The sequence below is a fragment of the Clupea harengus genome, chromosome 12 (genome assembly GCF_900700415.2).
Source record: "Clupea harengus chromosome 12, Ch_v2.0.2, whole genome shotgun sequence".
Lineage (NCBI taxonomy): Eukaryota > Metazoa > Chordata > Actinopteri > Clupeiformes > Clupeidae > Clupea > Clupea harengus.
The window spans coordinates 9,045,965-9,061,208 of NC_045163.1; the positions used below are offsets into that span (position 1 = coordinate 9,045,965).

At 43.8% G+C, this 15,244-nt stretch overlaps 1 protein-coding gene across 1 annotated transcript in view; it reads left to right on the forward strand.

Annotated features, from left to right (window-relative positions):
• Positions 1-15,244, forward strand: part of LOC105906201 (astrotactin-2) — a 381,484-nt gene that overhangs the window by 356,385 nt on the left and 9,855 nt on the right. Inside the window, exons 21-22 of the mRNA XM_012834351.3 lie at positions 5,165-5,265; positions 5,688-5,871. Of these exons, the coding sequence (XP_012689805.2) occupies positions 5,165-5,265; positions 5,688-5,871 (285 nt within the window). The remainder of the gene's footprint in view (positions 1-5,164; positions 5,266-5,687; positions 5,872-15,244) is intronic.

Consider the following 15,244-nt stretch of genomic DNA (forward strand, 5'->3'; position numbering starts at 1 on the left):
CGTAGTGCTGTCACCCTGGGGTGGGGGTTGGGTGGGGTGGGGGGGGGTTCACACCATGATGCATTTCTGCGCAGGAGGCGGTAAATCACATGGAAGCCATTCTGAGAGTGAGTATGATAACCCTGACGTGGCCCAGCTCTGGCCATGACCGGAGATAATTGAGACACACACAAACTATGTCTCTCACATACACACACACACACAAACACTATGTCTCTCACATACACACACACACACAAACACTTTTTATCTAAGCTTATGTAAGCACTGAGAATGAATAGGTGTTTTGCTGTATAGCTTATTTTTGTTTCTTTGTTTATCTCGCACATTTTTCCTGAGGAATGACTTCCATCTGATATATCGTCTTTTTGTCACACACACACACACACACACACACACTTACACACACACACACAAAACAGGTATGATTTAGTACACCATAGTAACTCCATAGACTTTTTCATATACTCCATATGCACTCTGGTGTTTCGCATAATAAAATGCATAAAATTTATAGTGTTCCCGAGTCTCTGGCAGGTTGCTCCAAACGGGCTGCATGAGGCATTACAATAAAAGTACATCGGTATACCACAGATGTCTCAGCCTGATGTCACTGAACGGTCACCGGGTCTGAAGATTACTGTGTAACACAGAGAGCGCCTGGCCCGGGCTGCTTCATTGGTTGTTGTTTTTTTATTTATGTTGGCTTATCTGTCAAGCTTCAGTAAATAGGCTGGATAACTGAAAGCTTACTGTATCCATCGAGCAGTGTTGGCATCCAGCACATTAAACCGGTTTGTCATTTGCAGGCTACACTAACAGATGTGGTTGTTTATCTACCTAGCTATGGGCACATTACACTGTCATATGTGATAATCTACTGAATTGGCCAGCCACCCTACCCTTAGCCTTACTGTTACATGTGTATAAAGGGGAGAGGGATTATCACAAATATTGGTTCATATTCTCGATAGCCTGTGTTGGGCCAGTCCCATGTTTGTCCAGAGTCCTTCTCTGTGTTAAGCAGATGGGGTATGAATAGGAGGTTATCATGAATGGATAATATTTGTGCAGCGCCTGGAGGAAGACGGAACTGAACTACAATAACAGAGGGCAACAGATAAAGGGTGTCAGACAGAGACAGGCTGAAAGAATGTGAATTAGTGTGTGTGTGTGTGTGTGTGTGTGTGTGTGTGTGTGTGTGTGTTTGTGAGAGTGAATGTGTGTGAGAGAGAGAGACAGAGAGTGTGAGTGTGTGTGTGTGTGTGTGTGTGTGTGTGTGTGTGTCTGTGTGTCTGTGTATGTGTGTGAGTGAGAGAGAAATAGAGTGTGTTTGTAGGGTTAATGTGTGTATGTGGAGTATTCCTGTGTCTGGAAGAATGTGTATGTGGGTGAGTGTGAAGTTTTTTATATATGTGTGTGTGTGTGTGTGTGTGTGTGTGTGTTAATGTGTGTGTGTGTGTGTGTGTGTAGAAGGGTGTGTATGTGGAAGAATGTGCATGTGTCTGAAAGAGTGTGTGTGTGTGTGAGTGTGGAGGGGTGTGTGTGGGGGAGAGCCGTGTTTTGCCAGCATGTTTTGACCCCCTCATCAGCAGGCCTGACCACAGCTCGTCTCTGTTCTCTCAGGTTGTCTCATCTCCTACACACACGCAAGCACACACACCCTCTGCCAACTGCAGAGAAACACACAGACTGTTCACACTCCTCTCATCCAACCACCACACACACAAACTGTCTGACAACCTGTCTATCCAGAAAGAGTGAGAGATAGAGAGAAAATGGTACTGACAGACATAGGGCAGAGAGAAGGGGGGTGGAGTGAGAGAGGATTAGAATGTGTGTGTGTGTGTGTGTGTGTGTGCGTGTGTGTGTGTGTGTGTGTGTTTGTGTGTGTGTGAAGAATGGTCAGAGAGTCCGTTCCACCTTGAAAAGATAAAAAAGCTCCTCTGAATGGATATCAGATAAATTATTAAAATAATTCAGCCATTACTCTTTCTCTCCAACCCTGAGACTTGTTAGTACCCCATAGCAGGGAGAGTAGACGCACAGAGCCATACCTGTCATCAGCTGTACCTACTTCAGTCACTCCAAGAAACAGCAACAGCCTCGCCACCATGGTTGAAGTTCAAAACTAAACAAATTGTGTGATAAAAATACACACACACACACACACACACACACACACACCACAAATACAAGCACACACGCAAGCCATGCTCATTCATTGGCCTGCTTTGTGACCACATAATTTAAACAATGTGATTGTTCAACGCAGCATTGTTATGTTAGGCTTGGTGTCAGTATGCGCTGGCCAGGATCAAGCCTTGTGTCTTCAGTGAGGTTCAGGGCAATACCACACTTCTCTGCAGATGACTAACAAGATCGGACAAAGTATGTGAACAATGTCGAAACCACTCAGATTACAAAGAAAACAATCAGTTGGTGGTATTAAAATATGGTTTTCAAAAACTCAAGGACAGTACGACTTTCAAATGTTCTTTCTGGGGATCCACGCTCTTTAGAGTCGTGTCCCAATCGATAGTAAAGGGGAGGGAGGGTGTGTGTTGATGTTTTGTCATCTCGCTTCTTTATTATTCCCATTCTGCGTGTTGAATCATCCGTTTTTTGTTTTCCAAAGATGTTGTTGGCCCTGTTCCGGTTGAGCTATCGAAGTGTTGAAGTGGGTGCCGCTGGGTGTTTATGACTATTCATGGTATGTTTTGAAGAAATCCCACTGAAGGGTGTCATTTTAATGGAACCCCTGATTGATGAAGACATTTAAGTGTTTTGGGGCCCCACTCTAAGCAGAAGCCAGTCGCACACACTCACAAGAAGATGAATGCATGAGTACGGACCTTGCGTTGAGAAACAAGCATGGACGTTGTAGACACCGCCGTTGTGTCGTGTTGAGAAACTCGACAAGCTGTTAGCCAGGCGTGATTTTGAAAAGCTGTAAATATCCTTGGGTGACACATTGTTGCTAGCTTCCTGTTTGTCGTGGGGATGACAGATTCATGTCATCTTTCTCCAGTTTGTGGTCTATTTGGAGGTGACGGTTTGAAGCCTCAGTGAATTATGAATGGAAGATGGTCCAACTGAAGCTGTAAATGCACTTCCTCTAATCTGCTGTGAAGTTTCTGTGAAGGATCTGCTAAGGAGGCAAAAGGAGAAGAGGGAAGAGAGATAAAGAGAGAGAGAAAGAGTGAGAAAGAGATATGGAAGTGAAGACTGCTGCCATCAGCCTCCTGCGTAGCAGATGAAAGTGACAGTGAACACAGATGGGCAAACGGTGTGATGTGTCAGTTCAAACAGGGACACATGGATGGGAGAGGGTAAACACAGCCTCACACATTTGACAGAGTCGCAGTCACACACTGAATGTGTTAGTGGGATAGGAGCCGTCGGCACAGCTCCGCTTATTGAAGGAGAAGGCTGGTGTCATCGAGTCATTGAAGTGGTGCTTTATTGCTGCATGTAATATGACTATATGTGCTCTGTGTCTGTGTGTGTGTTTGTGTATTTATTTTCCATAGTGGTACACAGCCACTGACAGATGACAGGCACTGACAGATTCCTGTTTACTAATCCCATACCAGACAATGTGAACCCAAGCCTTTGACACACCTTTACCCCAAACTACCACTACACAATATACGTAGGCTAATGTCTTGCATACCATGTTGCCTCAAAAAGCACAGGAAATAGTGTAGACCAAAACAATTGTTCCTTTAACTCAATAAACTCAATAAAGAGTGTTGTTCAAAGTGTTTCATACTCAAACAGACCAGGCGATATATAGTTCAGTGCATTTGATACCCGGTTCCTTCCGTAAGGCCCATCAGACAGTACAGAACAACATGTTTATTACTGTGCTACCTCAAACGAAGCATTCACCAGTACATACCAAAGTGTTTTAAGGCCTGTTTCCTCAAAGGGAGGATTAGATACTGCAGACCTGAGCGATTGATACCAGAGCATGACGCTATGAGCCAAAGTCTTTGATACCCCGTTAGCTCAAAAGGGGCATTAGAAAGTATGAACCAAAGTCTTTAATACCCCGTTAGCTCAAAAGGAGCATTAGACAGGATGAGCCAAAGTCTTCAATGCCCTGGTAGCTCAAAACGAGCATCAGACAGTACAAACCTTTGATACCACATTACATCAGAAGAGCCCATATGAACCAAAGTCTGTAATATCCCGTTAGCACCACAGGAGCATTACAGTACAGACCAGAGGGTTTGATAACCCGTTAGCTCTCCAGGAGCATTAGTTCCTGAGCCTCCTCACTGGTCCAGAGGCCTGACCCTGCATGCCGTGTGGATCTGCTCCTGCTGGGGCCTGTCTGTCTTGCGTCATACCAAGCAGAGAGCTCCGTCTCTCTCTCTCCCCATTAGAGGCCCTTCAGCAGGGGCTCCTAAAGCAGCGCCTGAACTGGGTGGTCCGGGAGATGCCGGGTCCCCTCGCCTTTAATATGTTTTGCATTTTAGGGAACGGAAGTCCGTCATTATAGGAAGTGGGTGCCCCATTTAAGCGGCTATTAGTCTTAATGGCTGCTTTTCTGCATCAAGTGCCAGGGTCATTTGGAGGCGTAACCCAATCCCCCTGGAATCCATTGCTTGCGCGTGCACATCAGCGCGTCTGTTGTGAGTTACGGATGTTTCGGAGAGGCGAGTTCCGTCTCTGTAGGGAAAAGCAATCACTGCAAACACCATGCATGTGCATGTCAATGTGTATGACGTCAGGTGGGAGAGCAGATTTTAAATGTGTGTGTGTGTGTGTGTGTGTGTGTGTGTGTGTGTGTGTGTGTGTGTGTGTGTGTAGAAACTGTATGAATCAGTCCAATACATGCTCCATATTTCCATATTTGTTTATTTTTTCTTTCTTTGTTTAATTTTGCTCCTCTCGTTGACCACTCGTACCTCCCCCATCATCGTGTCATGGGTGGTTAGTCCCACGCAGTAGCATTGAAAGGTGTCCGTCATTGGAGGGGGCCAACTTGAACAGGTGGGGGGGGTACATACTGCTCATATGTAACAGTTACGGTGATAGCTCTATAAAAATCCAATCATACAGTAAAAGCCACTCCTTGGCTGGCTGGCCATAAAGGAGAGAAGAATAAAGTGCATATTTGTATCTCTGACATGTCCCCTCCGGCTTCCCGTAGGTTCACTCTGTACGCCATTGACAGCCGCGGCAGTCGTTCAGAAGCCAGCTCTGTGACAGTGCGGACTTCCTGTCACATGGTGGATGACAGCAGAGCAGAAGGTATGTCTCTATTCACCCTCCTGTCTCTCACTTTCTCCTCCCTGGCTCGGTTTCTACCTCTCTCTTTCGAACTGTGCCTCTGTTCTTCTCTGAAAGGCCCACATAGCCCTCTCTCTCTCTCTCTCTCTTAAATGCCGTTCGCTGAGAGCACGACCCTGTCTGTAAATGCTTTGAAGCCGATGAGCTCATTCAGCTGAAGAAGCACCTCGCCTATGCAGCTGAAGAAGGACTAACGTGCAAAAGTTCTGGCTTTTGAAAATACCTGGTGTGCAGGAGCGGAATTATCTTTACTTTTCCCTACCTACCTCTGTACACAACAGCTGCTCCCTCACTTATAGGTCGCTCTGGATAATTAAAAAAATATAATTTTTCTTTCAGAGGTATCTGCTAAAATCTCTCTCACTTTCTCTCTCCCATGACAGAGTTAGCTGATAAGGTGTATAATCTGTATAATGGCTACACCAGTGGCAAGGAGCAGCAGATGGCCTACAACACCCTGATGGAGATTCCTCCACCCCTGCTGTACCGGGTGCAGCACCACTACAACTCCCACTATGAGAAGTTTGGAGACTTTGTGTGGAGGAGCGAGGATGAGCTGGGACCTAGGTAAACAGCCATGTGCTCATCCTGTCTCACCTGTGTGTGTGTGTGTATGTGTGTGTGTGTGTGTGTGTGTGTGCGTGCGTGCGTGCGTGCGTGCGTGCGTGCGTGCGTGCGTGCGTGCGTGCGTGCGTGCGTGCGTGTTTGTTTGTTTATTTCTGTTGATATACACCATGCCAGCCTTTAACTCCGCCAGTTCGATGTGACCATAATGCAATGTTATTTAACATAACATTAAAGTAATTCAAAGTAATGAAGCTTAATTTGACTTGAAAACATATGGAAATGCAACATATAGTAATGTAATATATTTCAAAGCAAAGTATTATAACGCAATGGATTATTTAATTTAATAAAACGCAATATACACCTAACATGACTTATAGTAGCGTCAGGAACCTCAATTCCGTGACCATTCTCTGGCTAATATGTTCTGACGACTTCTATACACCATTTATAAAAAATGTAGCCCCCATGTCCCTCGCAAAAATGCAGACATTGCCGGCATGCCAACAAATGCCAGCATGCCGACATGCCTAACGGAGCTGAACACAGCGTAACATAACTAGTGTTGTAGTGTCATACGGGTGTATAGCATCCCATCACCCCAACACTGAATGCAGTGTAGCAGTCCATGAGTTTTCTCAACAGTTCTATTCTCCTACCCCCCCTGGCTCTATTTTATGTGGCATTTTCCAATTCATAGGGCCTACACGACCACCTGAGGGTTGTTGAACATTTTAGTCGTCAGATCTGAACAAACTCAACCATTCATAGGAGACTCTGACATGAGAACACCACAAGAATGGATCCAATTGTGTATCCAGTGAAGAAATTGTATCCTATTGGTCCACCACAAATTCAATTTGGATTCCCTGTAAACTCGATGCCGCAGCTTATTCCAGATTCTGGACGCACTGTTAGGCAGCCCGACTCTGGTGTTCTCTACACACTGGAATCCCTCTGAACGCAGAGACGGCTGAGAATTGGCAGGAAGCACAGCATCATGTCAAACATTCACAGGCCCAGGAATTTGCCTAAACTGATGAGGAATGCCTCAGCTATGCGTGCGGTATGGTTCTGCTCTGCGCTGGGCGACCAGTGTAAGCCAAGCTTCAAATCAGCAGAGAGAAATGTGCAAATGGCAGACAATCCGCGGGATTGGAAATGGCCATAATAAAAGCCCCACAGTAGCGATCTGGCGCCCGCAGGGGCAAGAGAGGGCTGGCTGGCGGACATATTTCCCCCCCCCGGAAATAGATCTGTGCCGGATTTGGGCCCAGTGAGAGTCCGAACCCGGTTGGCTTCGGAACGGGTCGCGGCGCTGCACATCTGCGCAGCTGTGCTTGTTTTCCTCCTGATGTTTTGCAGGCCGATCGGATCCAATGGGATCCCACAGCTCAGGTAGATTTCAGAGGCGCGTGCGTTTATGAGTCTGAGGTTTAGAACAGAGCTCGTTTCACCTCTCCAGACGTCAGAAAACGACTTCCCTCTTTCATCTCTGAGCTACCTAAATACTCATTTACCTCCTGCTCACTTGCTTTTCTCCCTCTCTCTCTCACTCATCATACAGAAAGGCACATACACACGCACACACACACATGCACGCGCACACACACACTCACACACACACACACACACACACATATAAACATTGTGGTCACTATGTTCTTAACTCTCCCCTCCTCTCTATGCCCTCTCTCACTCTCTCGTTTTGCTATCCATCTTGTCACACACACACACACTGACACACATACACACAGAAACACCATGGTCAGCAGTAATTTTGGACTGAAAAATATTGGTTTAGGCTTTCGTTGCAAATCCAAGTCTATAAAACCAATCATGAGCAAAGTTGTTCCATTGGAGTACCATCTCATAAGGACATAAATCTCGTAAAAGAATCCACATGGTGCTGCAATATATTTTCTTTTTATTCAAGTGCATCACATGTTTTTATTTCCTTTAATTTACCTTTTTATTCTTATTTCATGCTGAATAGGTACCTGCATTTTACTTCCAAGTGTAAAAATTCAAGTATTTTTTATACTTAAGTATTTATGAAGAGATTAAACTCTTAGGGTGCTTGAGATCATTATTTCAGGGCAACATAACAGAAATTGATATAGCAACAACAACAACAACAACAACAGCAACAACAACAACAATACGATTGTGTGAATAAGCTACAAATGGGAACACATACTGTTACAAACAAAAAAAGCAACAACAACATACAGGCATGAGAAAATAATAAAATGGTATCATCCTGGTCATTGATATATGGATACGCATACTAAGGTTTGCAAGATTATTGGGGTAGGGGGGTGTTGTAGTGCGGTAGGTGTCTTGTATCAATTAAAAGACTATGCAACTGTGATGGGGTTGGTCTCAGTACATAGAGCAAAACTAAAAATGAATGACATGATATGAATATAACTATTGGTTTTAATTTACGCAATGGTCAGGTGTGGATAATGCGGACGATATTTTAACGTTAGTTACCAGCATTCTACAGTAGCCAAAGATAGATTGTTTTTTTTACATGATTTTTTTTTGTAAAATCACAGAGTAAAAATGGAAATCATGCTTGTATCTATTTTTTCTACAACACTCATTTGTTAATCTACATTAGCGCAATAGCCAAGTCTGAGAGACCCGATGTTTGATCCATCCTTGAGAAATCCGTCCACAACTCACAATTGCTGCACATTTATTTGATCACAACGACAGTGTGTTTTATCAAAGAACTTCCAAACAAATGATTTCTGCTGTCACCATCCTTCCTCTTGTTTACCAAGGACTCTAACTGAAAACTGAGTGCACGCAAGAGCTATTGAGTGTGTGGGCAGTCATTTCACAGAGACGGGTGAGTTCGGAACTGAAACGCTTTACTTCTCCAGCGCCCTCTAAAACAATCTTACACTCAGCACTCTTCTTCTCTGCTCTCAACTCCCTCCAAAACCTGCTTCACCGCCAATTCCAAACAATGCAGTATAGGAATTGTAGTCAATACTAACAATGAACAAAATTTTGAAACTACTTTTCTTACACTACCATTACGTGACTACTCGATGTTGATGTAGAAAGCTGCTGGACTCTATGCAACCCCTAATGCATACACATACACACACATACAGATGCACATCAATATACATACACACGCACACACTCAAACAGACATACACACCCTCATGTATGCATAAACAGTGAGAGAGGGAACCCTGTGCCTGTTGTGAGTCATAAAGAAGAGTGAGCTGGAAGACGACACCGTCCCAGAGTTCCAGAAAGCCTATCGATACGGGAGCGAAGCCGTAGCCATTATTCTGATTGATCTGGCCAGTCCCATCAATCCTACCCGCTGATAGCCCCATGTGCATTTGATTCGGAGGGTCTGCTGGTAAGCGTACGGAACGCGGCCCTTTCCAATGCAAGGGAATCAGTCCCGCAGCGGCTGCCAAGTCAGCTAGGCCAATGCAAATAAGGTTAGGTGCAATGAGTATTACCCTCACCATTTACTATCAGGATTGGTGGCAAGGAACCACTGTGGATGGCAGGTCAGATGACTTGGATGGAGCGCTCAGCTGAATCAGAGTGCAGTAATGTGGTCTCTATAGGTTGCAGGAATCTGCCTTGGCCTTTACAAAGAACCAGTATTATGAAGGATCACTTACCATCTCCATGGGGAGATGCTCAGTGCCAGGAATTACAATGACTTTGTTGTGATGAGGTTTACAAACTGGAAAGCTTCTAATCTGAGGAACCTGACTAGCTGATTAACTAAGGGGTTGCTTAATGTGACAACAGGTGCAAACTTGAAATTGGACCCTCTATATAGTTTCAAGATGATATTTAATGTGGCGATGAGACTTGTCTTTGATATAATCAAACCTCTTGTCCTCTTTGCCAGGAGAGATTTTCAGAACATTTTTAGCATTCAAAAATCTCAGTCAATTGTCTAGCACTTGTTAAACGGGTCTAGTTGAATCATTTTACCGTTATGTGTTTGTCATGACGCAGCCCTAAATTTAATTTGTACAGACTTTGTCTCCAAATGTCAAGTGTACTACCAGAAAAGGGTATGAGGGTGAGTCAGCCCCCATGAGCCTCCATGTTTTCCCTTCTGGATGATGGACATGGATGTTCCAGACATACCTGCTCTCCATTGCAGGACACTTAGAGCCGCACAATGAGGTTTGCTCCAGCAGTCAGTCTGCCGCAGGAGAATATGGAACTAAATTGATTCTGGGCACAAGGTTCATTGTTCTAATAGAAATACTGCCCTGGAGGGAGTCAGGAACACTGTCCCGCCTGTTCAAATCTCCCTCTTCTCCTTGTTCCTTGTTCGGTGCTTCCGAATAGCCACATTTTACAAGGCAGCTAGGGAAAGAAGTGTTGGAAAATGGAGAAACTGGCAGAGATCTGTGCTGCCTTGGCTATCAATCATAAACCATAAACCATAAACCATAAAAGTCCAGATTCTGTCGGATCAATATGAAACTCCAGAAACTCCTGATAGACTCCCAGTCTTCTCACCATTAGGCAATTGCCAAACTGCAGACAGGTTTACCATGGGACACAAGGAGCTATATATATTCAGCGGATTTTAATAGCACATGAGCTAGCAGTTCTGGCATTAGCTAGCTAGCTAGTTTTCTACTGCTCAAAAGAATACCACTAACCAGTATATTAATACTATTCTTCTTGGATCTCAGCCAAAGAGGAATACTAAAGCTGGCATTACCAGGATGGGACATGGCTGACACATGGCAGACTGACAATAACAATCTAAACTTCATTCAGTTCTCTATTATTGCTCGTTTGAGCCGAATCCATATTAGAGAAGAATGTTCTTACAAATTTGTGTGGTGGGTTGGCTCTTTCTACCAACACGTGAAGCATCACGACTGTGATTGGTGTCCAGTGAAATTTATCACCAGTCAGCAGAACCCTGAGAGAAATCCATGGTCTCTGACTGCCGCCTGGCCAGCACATCAGGGTATTATGAAATGGAGATGAAATAACCGTAAACTCCTTCACGTCCAGCACTTCACATGCTGCAGTTCAGTCCACTGAGAATAAGATCACATAAAGTGCACTACATATATCATACCACACTTGGAACATACATTATACCTGTATAGCACTATGTCCAGCATTAAGCAATGTATAGCCTAATATAATATTTGCTGTTGTAAGGACAGCATCAATACTGAGTTTGTAGTCTTAGACATATGTTAGGTTATGTTATGCAGGTTTTATGTATACAGCTGTGGTTAAAATTAAATGTTTAATCTTCACTGGATTAGCAATGTAACATCTCCCACTAAAAAGCACACATGCATGTCAGGTTCATAAATTCATGAGATAAATTTTGCAACATGGCATGTTTTTGAGTCTGGGGTATTTTACAGCTTGCCTAAGGGCGGCCCGTTGGCCTTGGCTGTCATCCCCTTGGCTGCCTGAGCAGAAGCAGCATCTCCTCTCAGATGGCATTCAGATCATGCCTGACATGTCTCTGTGTTATTAAGCCATTGACCTCCAGCCGGAGGTTATTTGCCTTCTGATTTCCACTGAAGATCTCCTGCAGCCTGCCATTACTCTGCCTTCATAACCGGCCCTATCCTACCCTCCAGCACCGAAGAACACTGCCAGGTCTAAGTCAATAATGGACAGTCATTTGTGTCTTATACAGCCTCCCCCGCCCCCAGGTCTCATACTCAATGTTTTAGTGTGTTCTTCAGCTGTTTTCCTCAGCAGTTTAATCGGTTCATCTGACATGTCCGTTCAAACCGTGAGAGGCAGGATTGTGTATCGTTAGCACTGGTTTTGGTCTGAGGTTTATATCCAGGAGAAGCCATGGGTTTCCCCACACTCTTCTCCCAGCTTAGCTTCCTACTAGTATGTGTAACAAACAGGACGCTTGTTTGTCTCCCATGAAACAGCTCTACATTTTGCTTCTCAGGCATTTCATGTCAGACTGAACACTGGGTAAGTTGGGTTTGACTTTGACGGTACATTTTTCTGTTTCAAATTATAACTCAACTGCAGAAGTGGCAGCTTCGGGCCAACCCAAACACTGAAGCTGACAGGGAGAGAACACTAACTAAACTTCCAGCTCTATTTCCTCCTTATTCTCATAAAGATCTCATCTGGCCTCCCCCCCGCCACCCTTAAAAGACCACCCGAGATCGTTGTTTTATGTCACACTATATGGAAGCCCGTCGGCATTGCGTTGCGTAGAGTGTGTCGAGAGAACATTGAGAAGGACAAACGGAGTGGCATTGCCAGGGTACAGCTTCTGTGGTTCAGGGGGTCCAGACTGAGGTTTCACTGTTGTTTTGTTTTGTCCAACCCCCATTGCCAGGAAGCGCATTTCGAGGGCTATAAATTACGCCATAAGTTTGGAATAGGTTGGTTTAAGGGAAGATTCGGCTTGTTTTATGATTTTGAGAAGGTAGCCATGAGAGGAGGAGAGGGAAGTGTTGTGGAAGGCATCTGGACGAAAGACAGACTATTATTTATGGCTTTGAATTGCCAGTGTTTGGCTTAGCTGGAGTAATTTATGACCAAGCTCTATTGGTGGTGCCTTTTAAAAGGAAACGAGTGGCCAAGTGTAATGGGATAACTTGGCACCATTCCATCCACAAGAAAAAAATTATAAAATAAAAATAAAAACCCCTGGCCTCTTTTATCAGTGTGTCCAATCCACGGGCAACTGTTGAATTAACAGAACACAGACTTTGTCATTGAATATGGAAGCCAAAGTGTAGATTTCGGCCACTGATAACCAACCTAAAAAATGTGGACCCAATTGCTTACTGTTCCACTTGGATATGTTAGGTTATACTGCAAGTGCTACTAAATGACTTGGATCAAGGAGATGGGCCAAGCATAATATCCTTTAAAGAGGAAGTATACTGTTAACTGTGTTTTTTGAGCTGTAAACTAAATTATATGACTGTACTGTGATGAAACACATCAGTGCCGGTGTTAGCATTGACAAAATTAACATTCTTATAAAAATTGGCATTTTATGGGTTAACTCAACACACCATGTTTAAAATCATCCTAAACCTTGAAAGGCAGATGCTGACGTAGAGTTTGTTACTTATCTACGTCATGAAATGGGTGACCCAACTCCCCCTGCCTGTGAGTGTCATTTTAATTTGTTGATTGAGACTTGTCCTTCACAAGTGTTGACGCCCCCCTCTTCAGGCCCTCTCAGCCCCTTGCCCACTTTTTAGCATTGGTGGAGTTAGGTTAAGAGCCGGGGTATACTTATACTTTAAGGATGTAGCGTAGCTATGTCAGTTATCGGACAGTGTCAAACATCGGCCATTCTGTTAAACAATCCAAATGCTAAGTTTAATAATGGATTAACAATCTATAACTTCAGTTTAATAATGGATTCACATGACAACGCGAACGTTTGCCGATAACACACGCCGTCCGATAATTAACACCGTTACGATAAGCAACGTTAGTAATTCTGGCTTAGCTTCGCTAATTTTCCAGATGATTATCTATATCAGCATTTTTTAGATAGAAAATCTTTGCTACAATAAACCCTTAATGGCACGGTGGCTCAGGTGCTTGCACTGCCGCCTCACAGCAAGAGGGTCATGGGTTCGATTCCCGCATGGGGCGCTGTTGGCTCTGGGGGGCAGGTCCTCCCCAGACCTTCAGTGCTCAGGTGGGCTATCTCCCGGGCCTGTCTGTGTGGAGTTTGCATGTTCTCCCCGTGTTCCACTAAAAAAAAAAAAAACAGAAAAAACATGCAAAAGAACAGAACACTCTTCGTCGGTCCCTGACCAAGACAGACGGTTCACCTCACCTGGTCCCCGGGCGCTTAAAAAGCTGCCCACTGCTCCTGGGGTCCTGGAGGAAGGACAGTCCGGGATGGGATAAATGCAGAAGATAAATTCACAAACAACCTCAGGCCTGCGTGTGTGTCCTGTGTCGCCTCCATGTATTCACGTGTGTTGCAGTGTGCAGTGTGTCGCTTGTGCGATTAAAGTCTTACAATTATAATTATATATTATTAATGACCTAAGCAGTGAAGTGGCTTTCCGATTTTCGGTGACATATAAAAAAGGGCCTCTAGATTGAGCTGTATTAACCTGCTTGTTTGTGAACGAGCAGTAGAGTTGTCAGGTCAGTTTGTTTCATCATAACAAATTATAAAGCTAATCATTTCAGCAAATCACAAAAGTAGGCACATTGAATGAAAATAAGATTGTTTATTCATACACATTTCCACAAGATATATTTTGTGTAGCTCAGATAGAGCAATAGCTGATGCTTATGTTAAATGTTTTGAAAACACAACGCCTATACCATGTTAATACGTTTATTAGTATTTAACTCTATTGGACAATGTTCTGTGCCATATTCATCTATCACGTTTTGCGCCGAATGACACCGAAAAGACTGTGTAATATAGCTTAGTCTGTTTGAATAGACTGCAGTTTTATATAACAGATTTTTTTATGTTTTACATGTTTGTCACCCCTTCTCAGGACGCTTAGAAGGGCCTGACCGCACGCCACTGTTATCTACACATACAACATAACCTTAGTGTAGTGTGAGTGACAGGGTAGCCTACTATAAACTCCTGTTCCTGAGATTCTCCATCACATTAAGCGACTGCATATCTATCCAAATGTTGACATATGACTCCAAACATTGCCTCTTTTGCCATTACCCGACTTTACCTGCAAAAAAATATCCACCGCCGACACAAAAGTAGGGGTGAGAGAGGTGAGCACGGTAACTTACATTTTATACCCCCCCACCCCGTGGTTTCCAAAAGCCCTTATTCCAAACTACATTAAACGGAAGGCCAACTGAATGAATTCAATGAAGTACACATCTCTAGTTTAGTTTAAATGTTGACACATTTTATACATCGATGCTTCAAAAACATGGAGAAAATAAAATGACAATCAACAAGCGATCTATCAATCTTTTATGACATTCCTAGAATCCACCCCTTCCCTTCAGTGTGCATTCACAAAATCACTATCTGGCAGGAATTGCCAGAACCTCTCTGCAGAAGTTTGCGGATTGGCTAACACAGCCGAGCTGTGTTGAAATTTCACTTGCTGATTACAGAGACCAGGACAGTGCCAGAGATTATTTTATTTATTTACTCGGAGAATCTATTTCAGTGATGCCTAATAACACGCAGAGTGAGATAGCTTTCCAGCTGCATTTCTCTCAACTATTCCAGGAATATAATGGCTTCAGCAGCTGTAATGTAGTTATACATGTTGGAAATAGACAAAAAAATGTTTGGGCTTCAAATAAAGGTAACCAAATAAGGTATACAGTTGATACATATAAAAAGTTGAGTGTTTAGCATTCAGTGATGCAT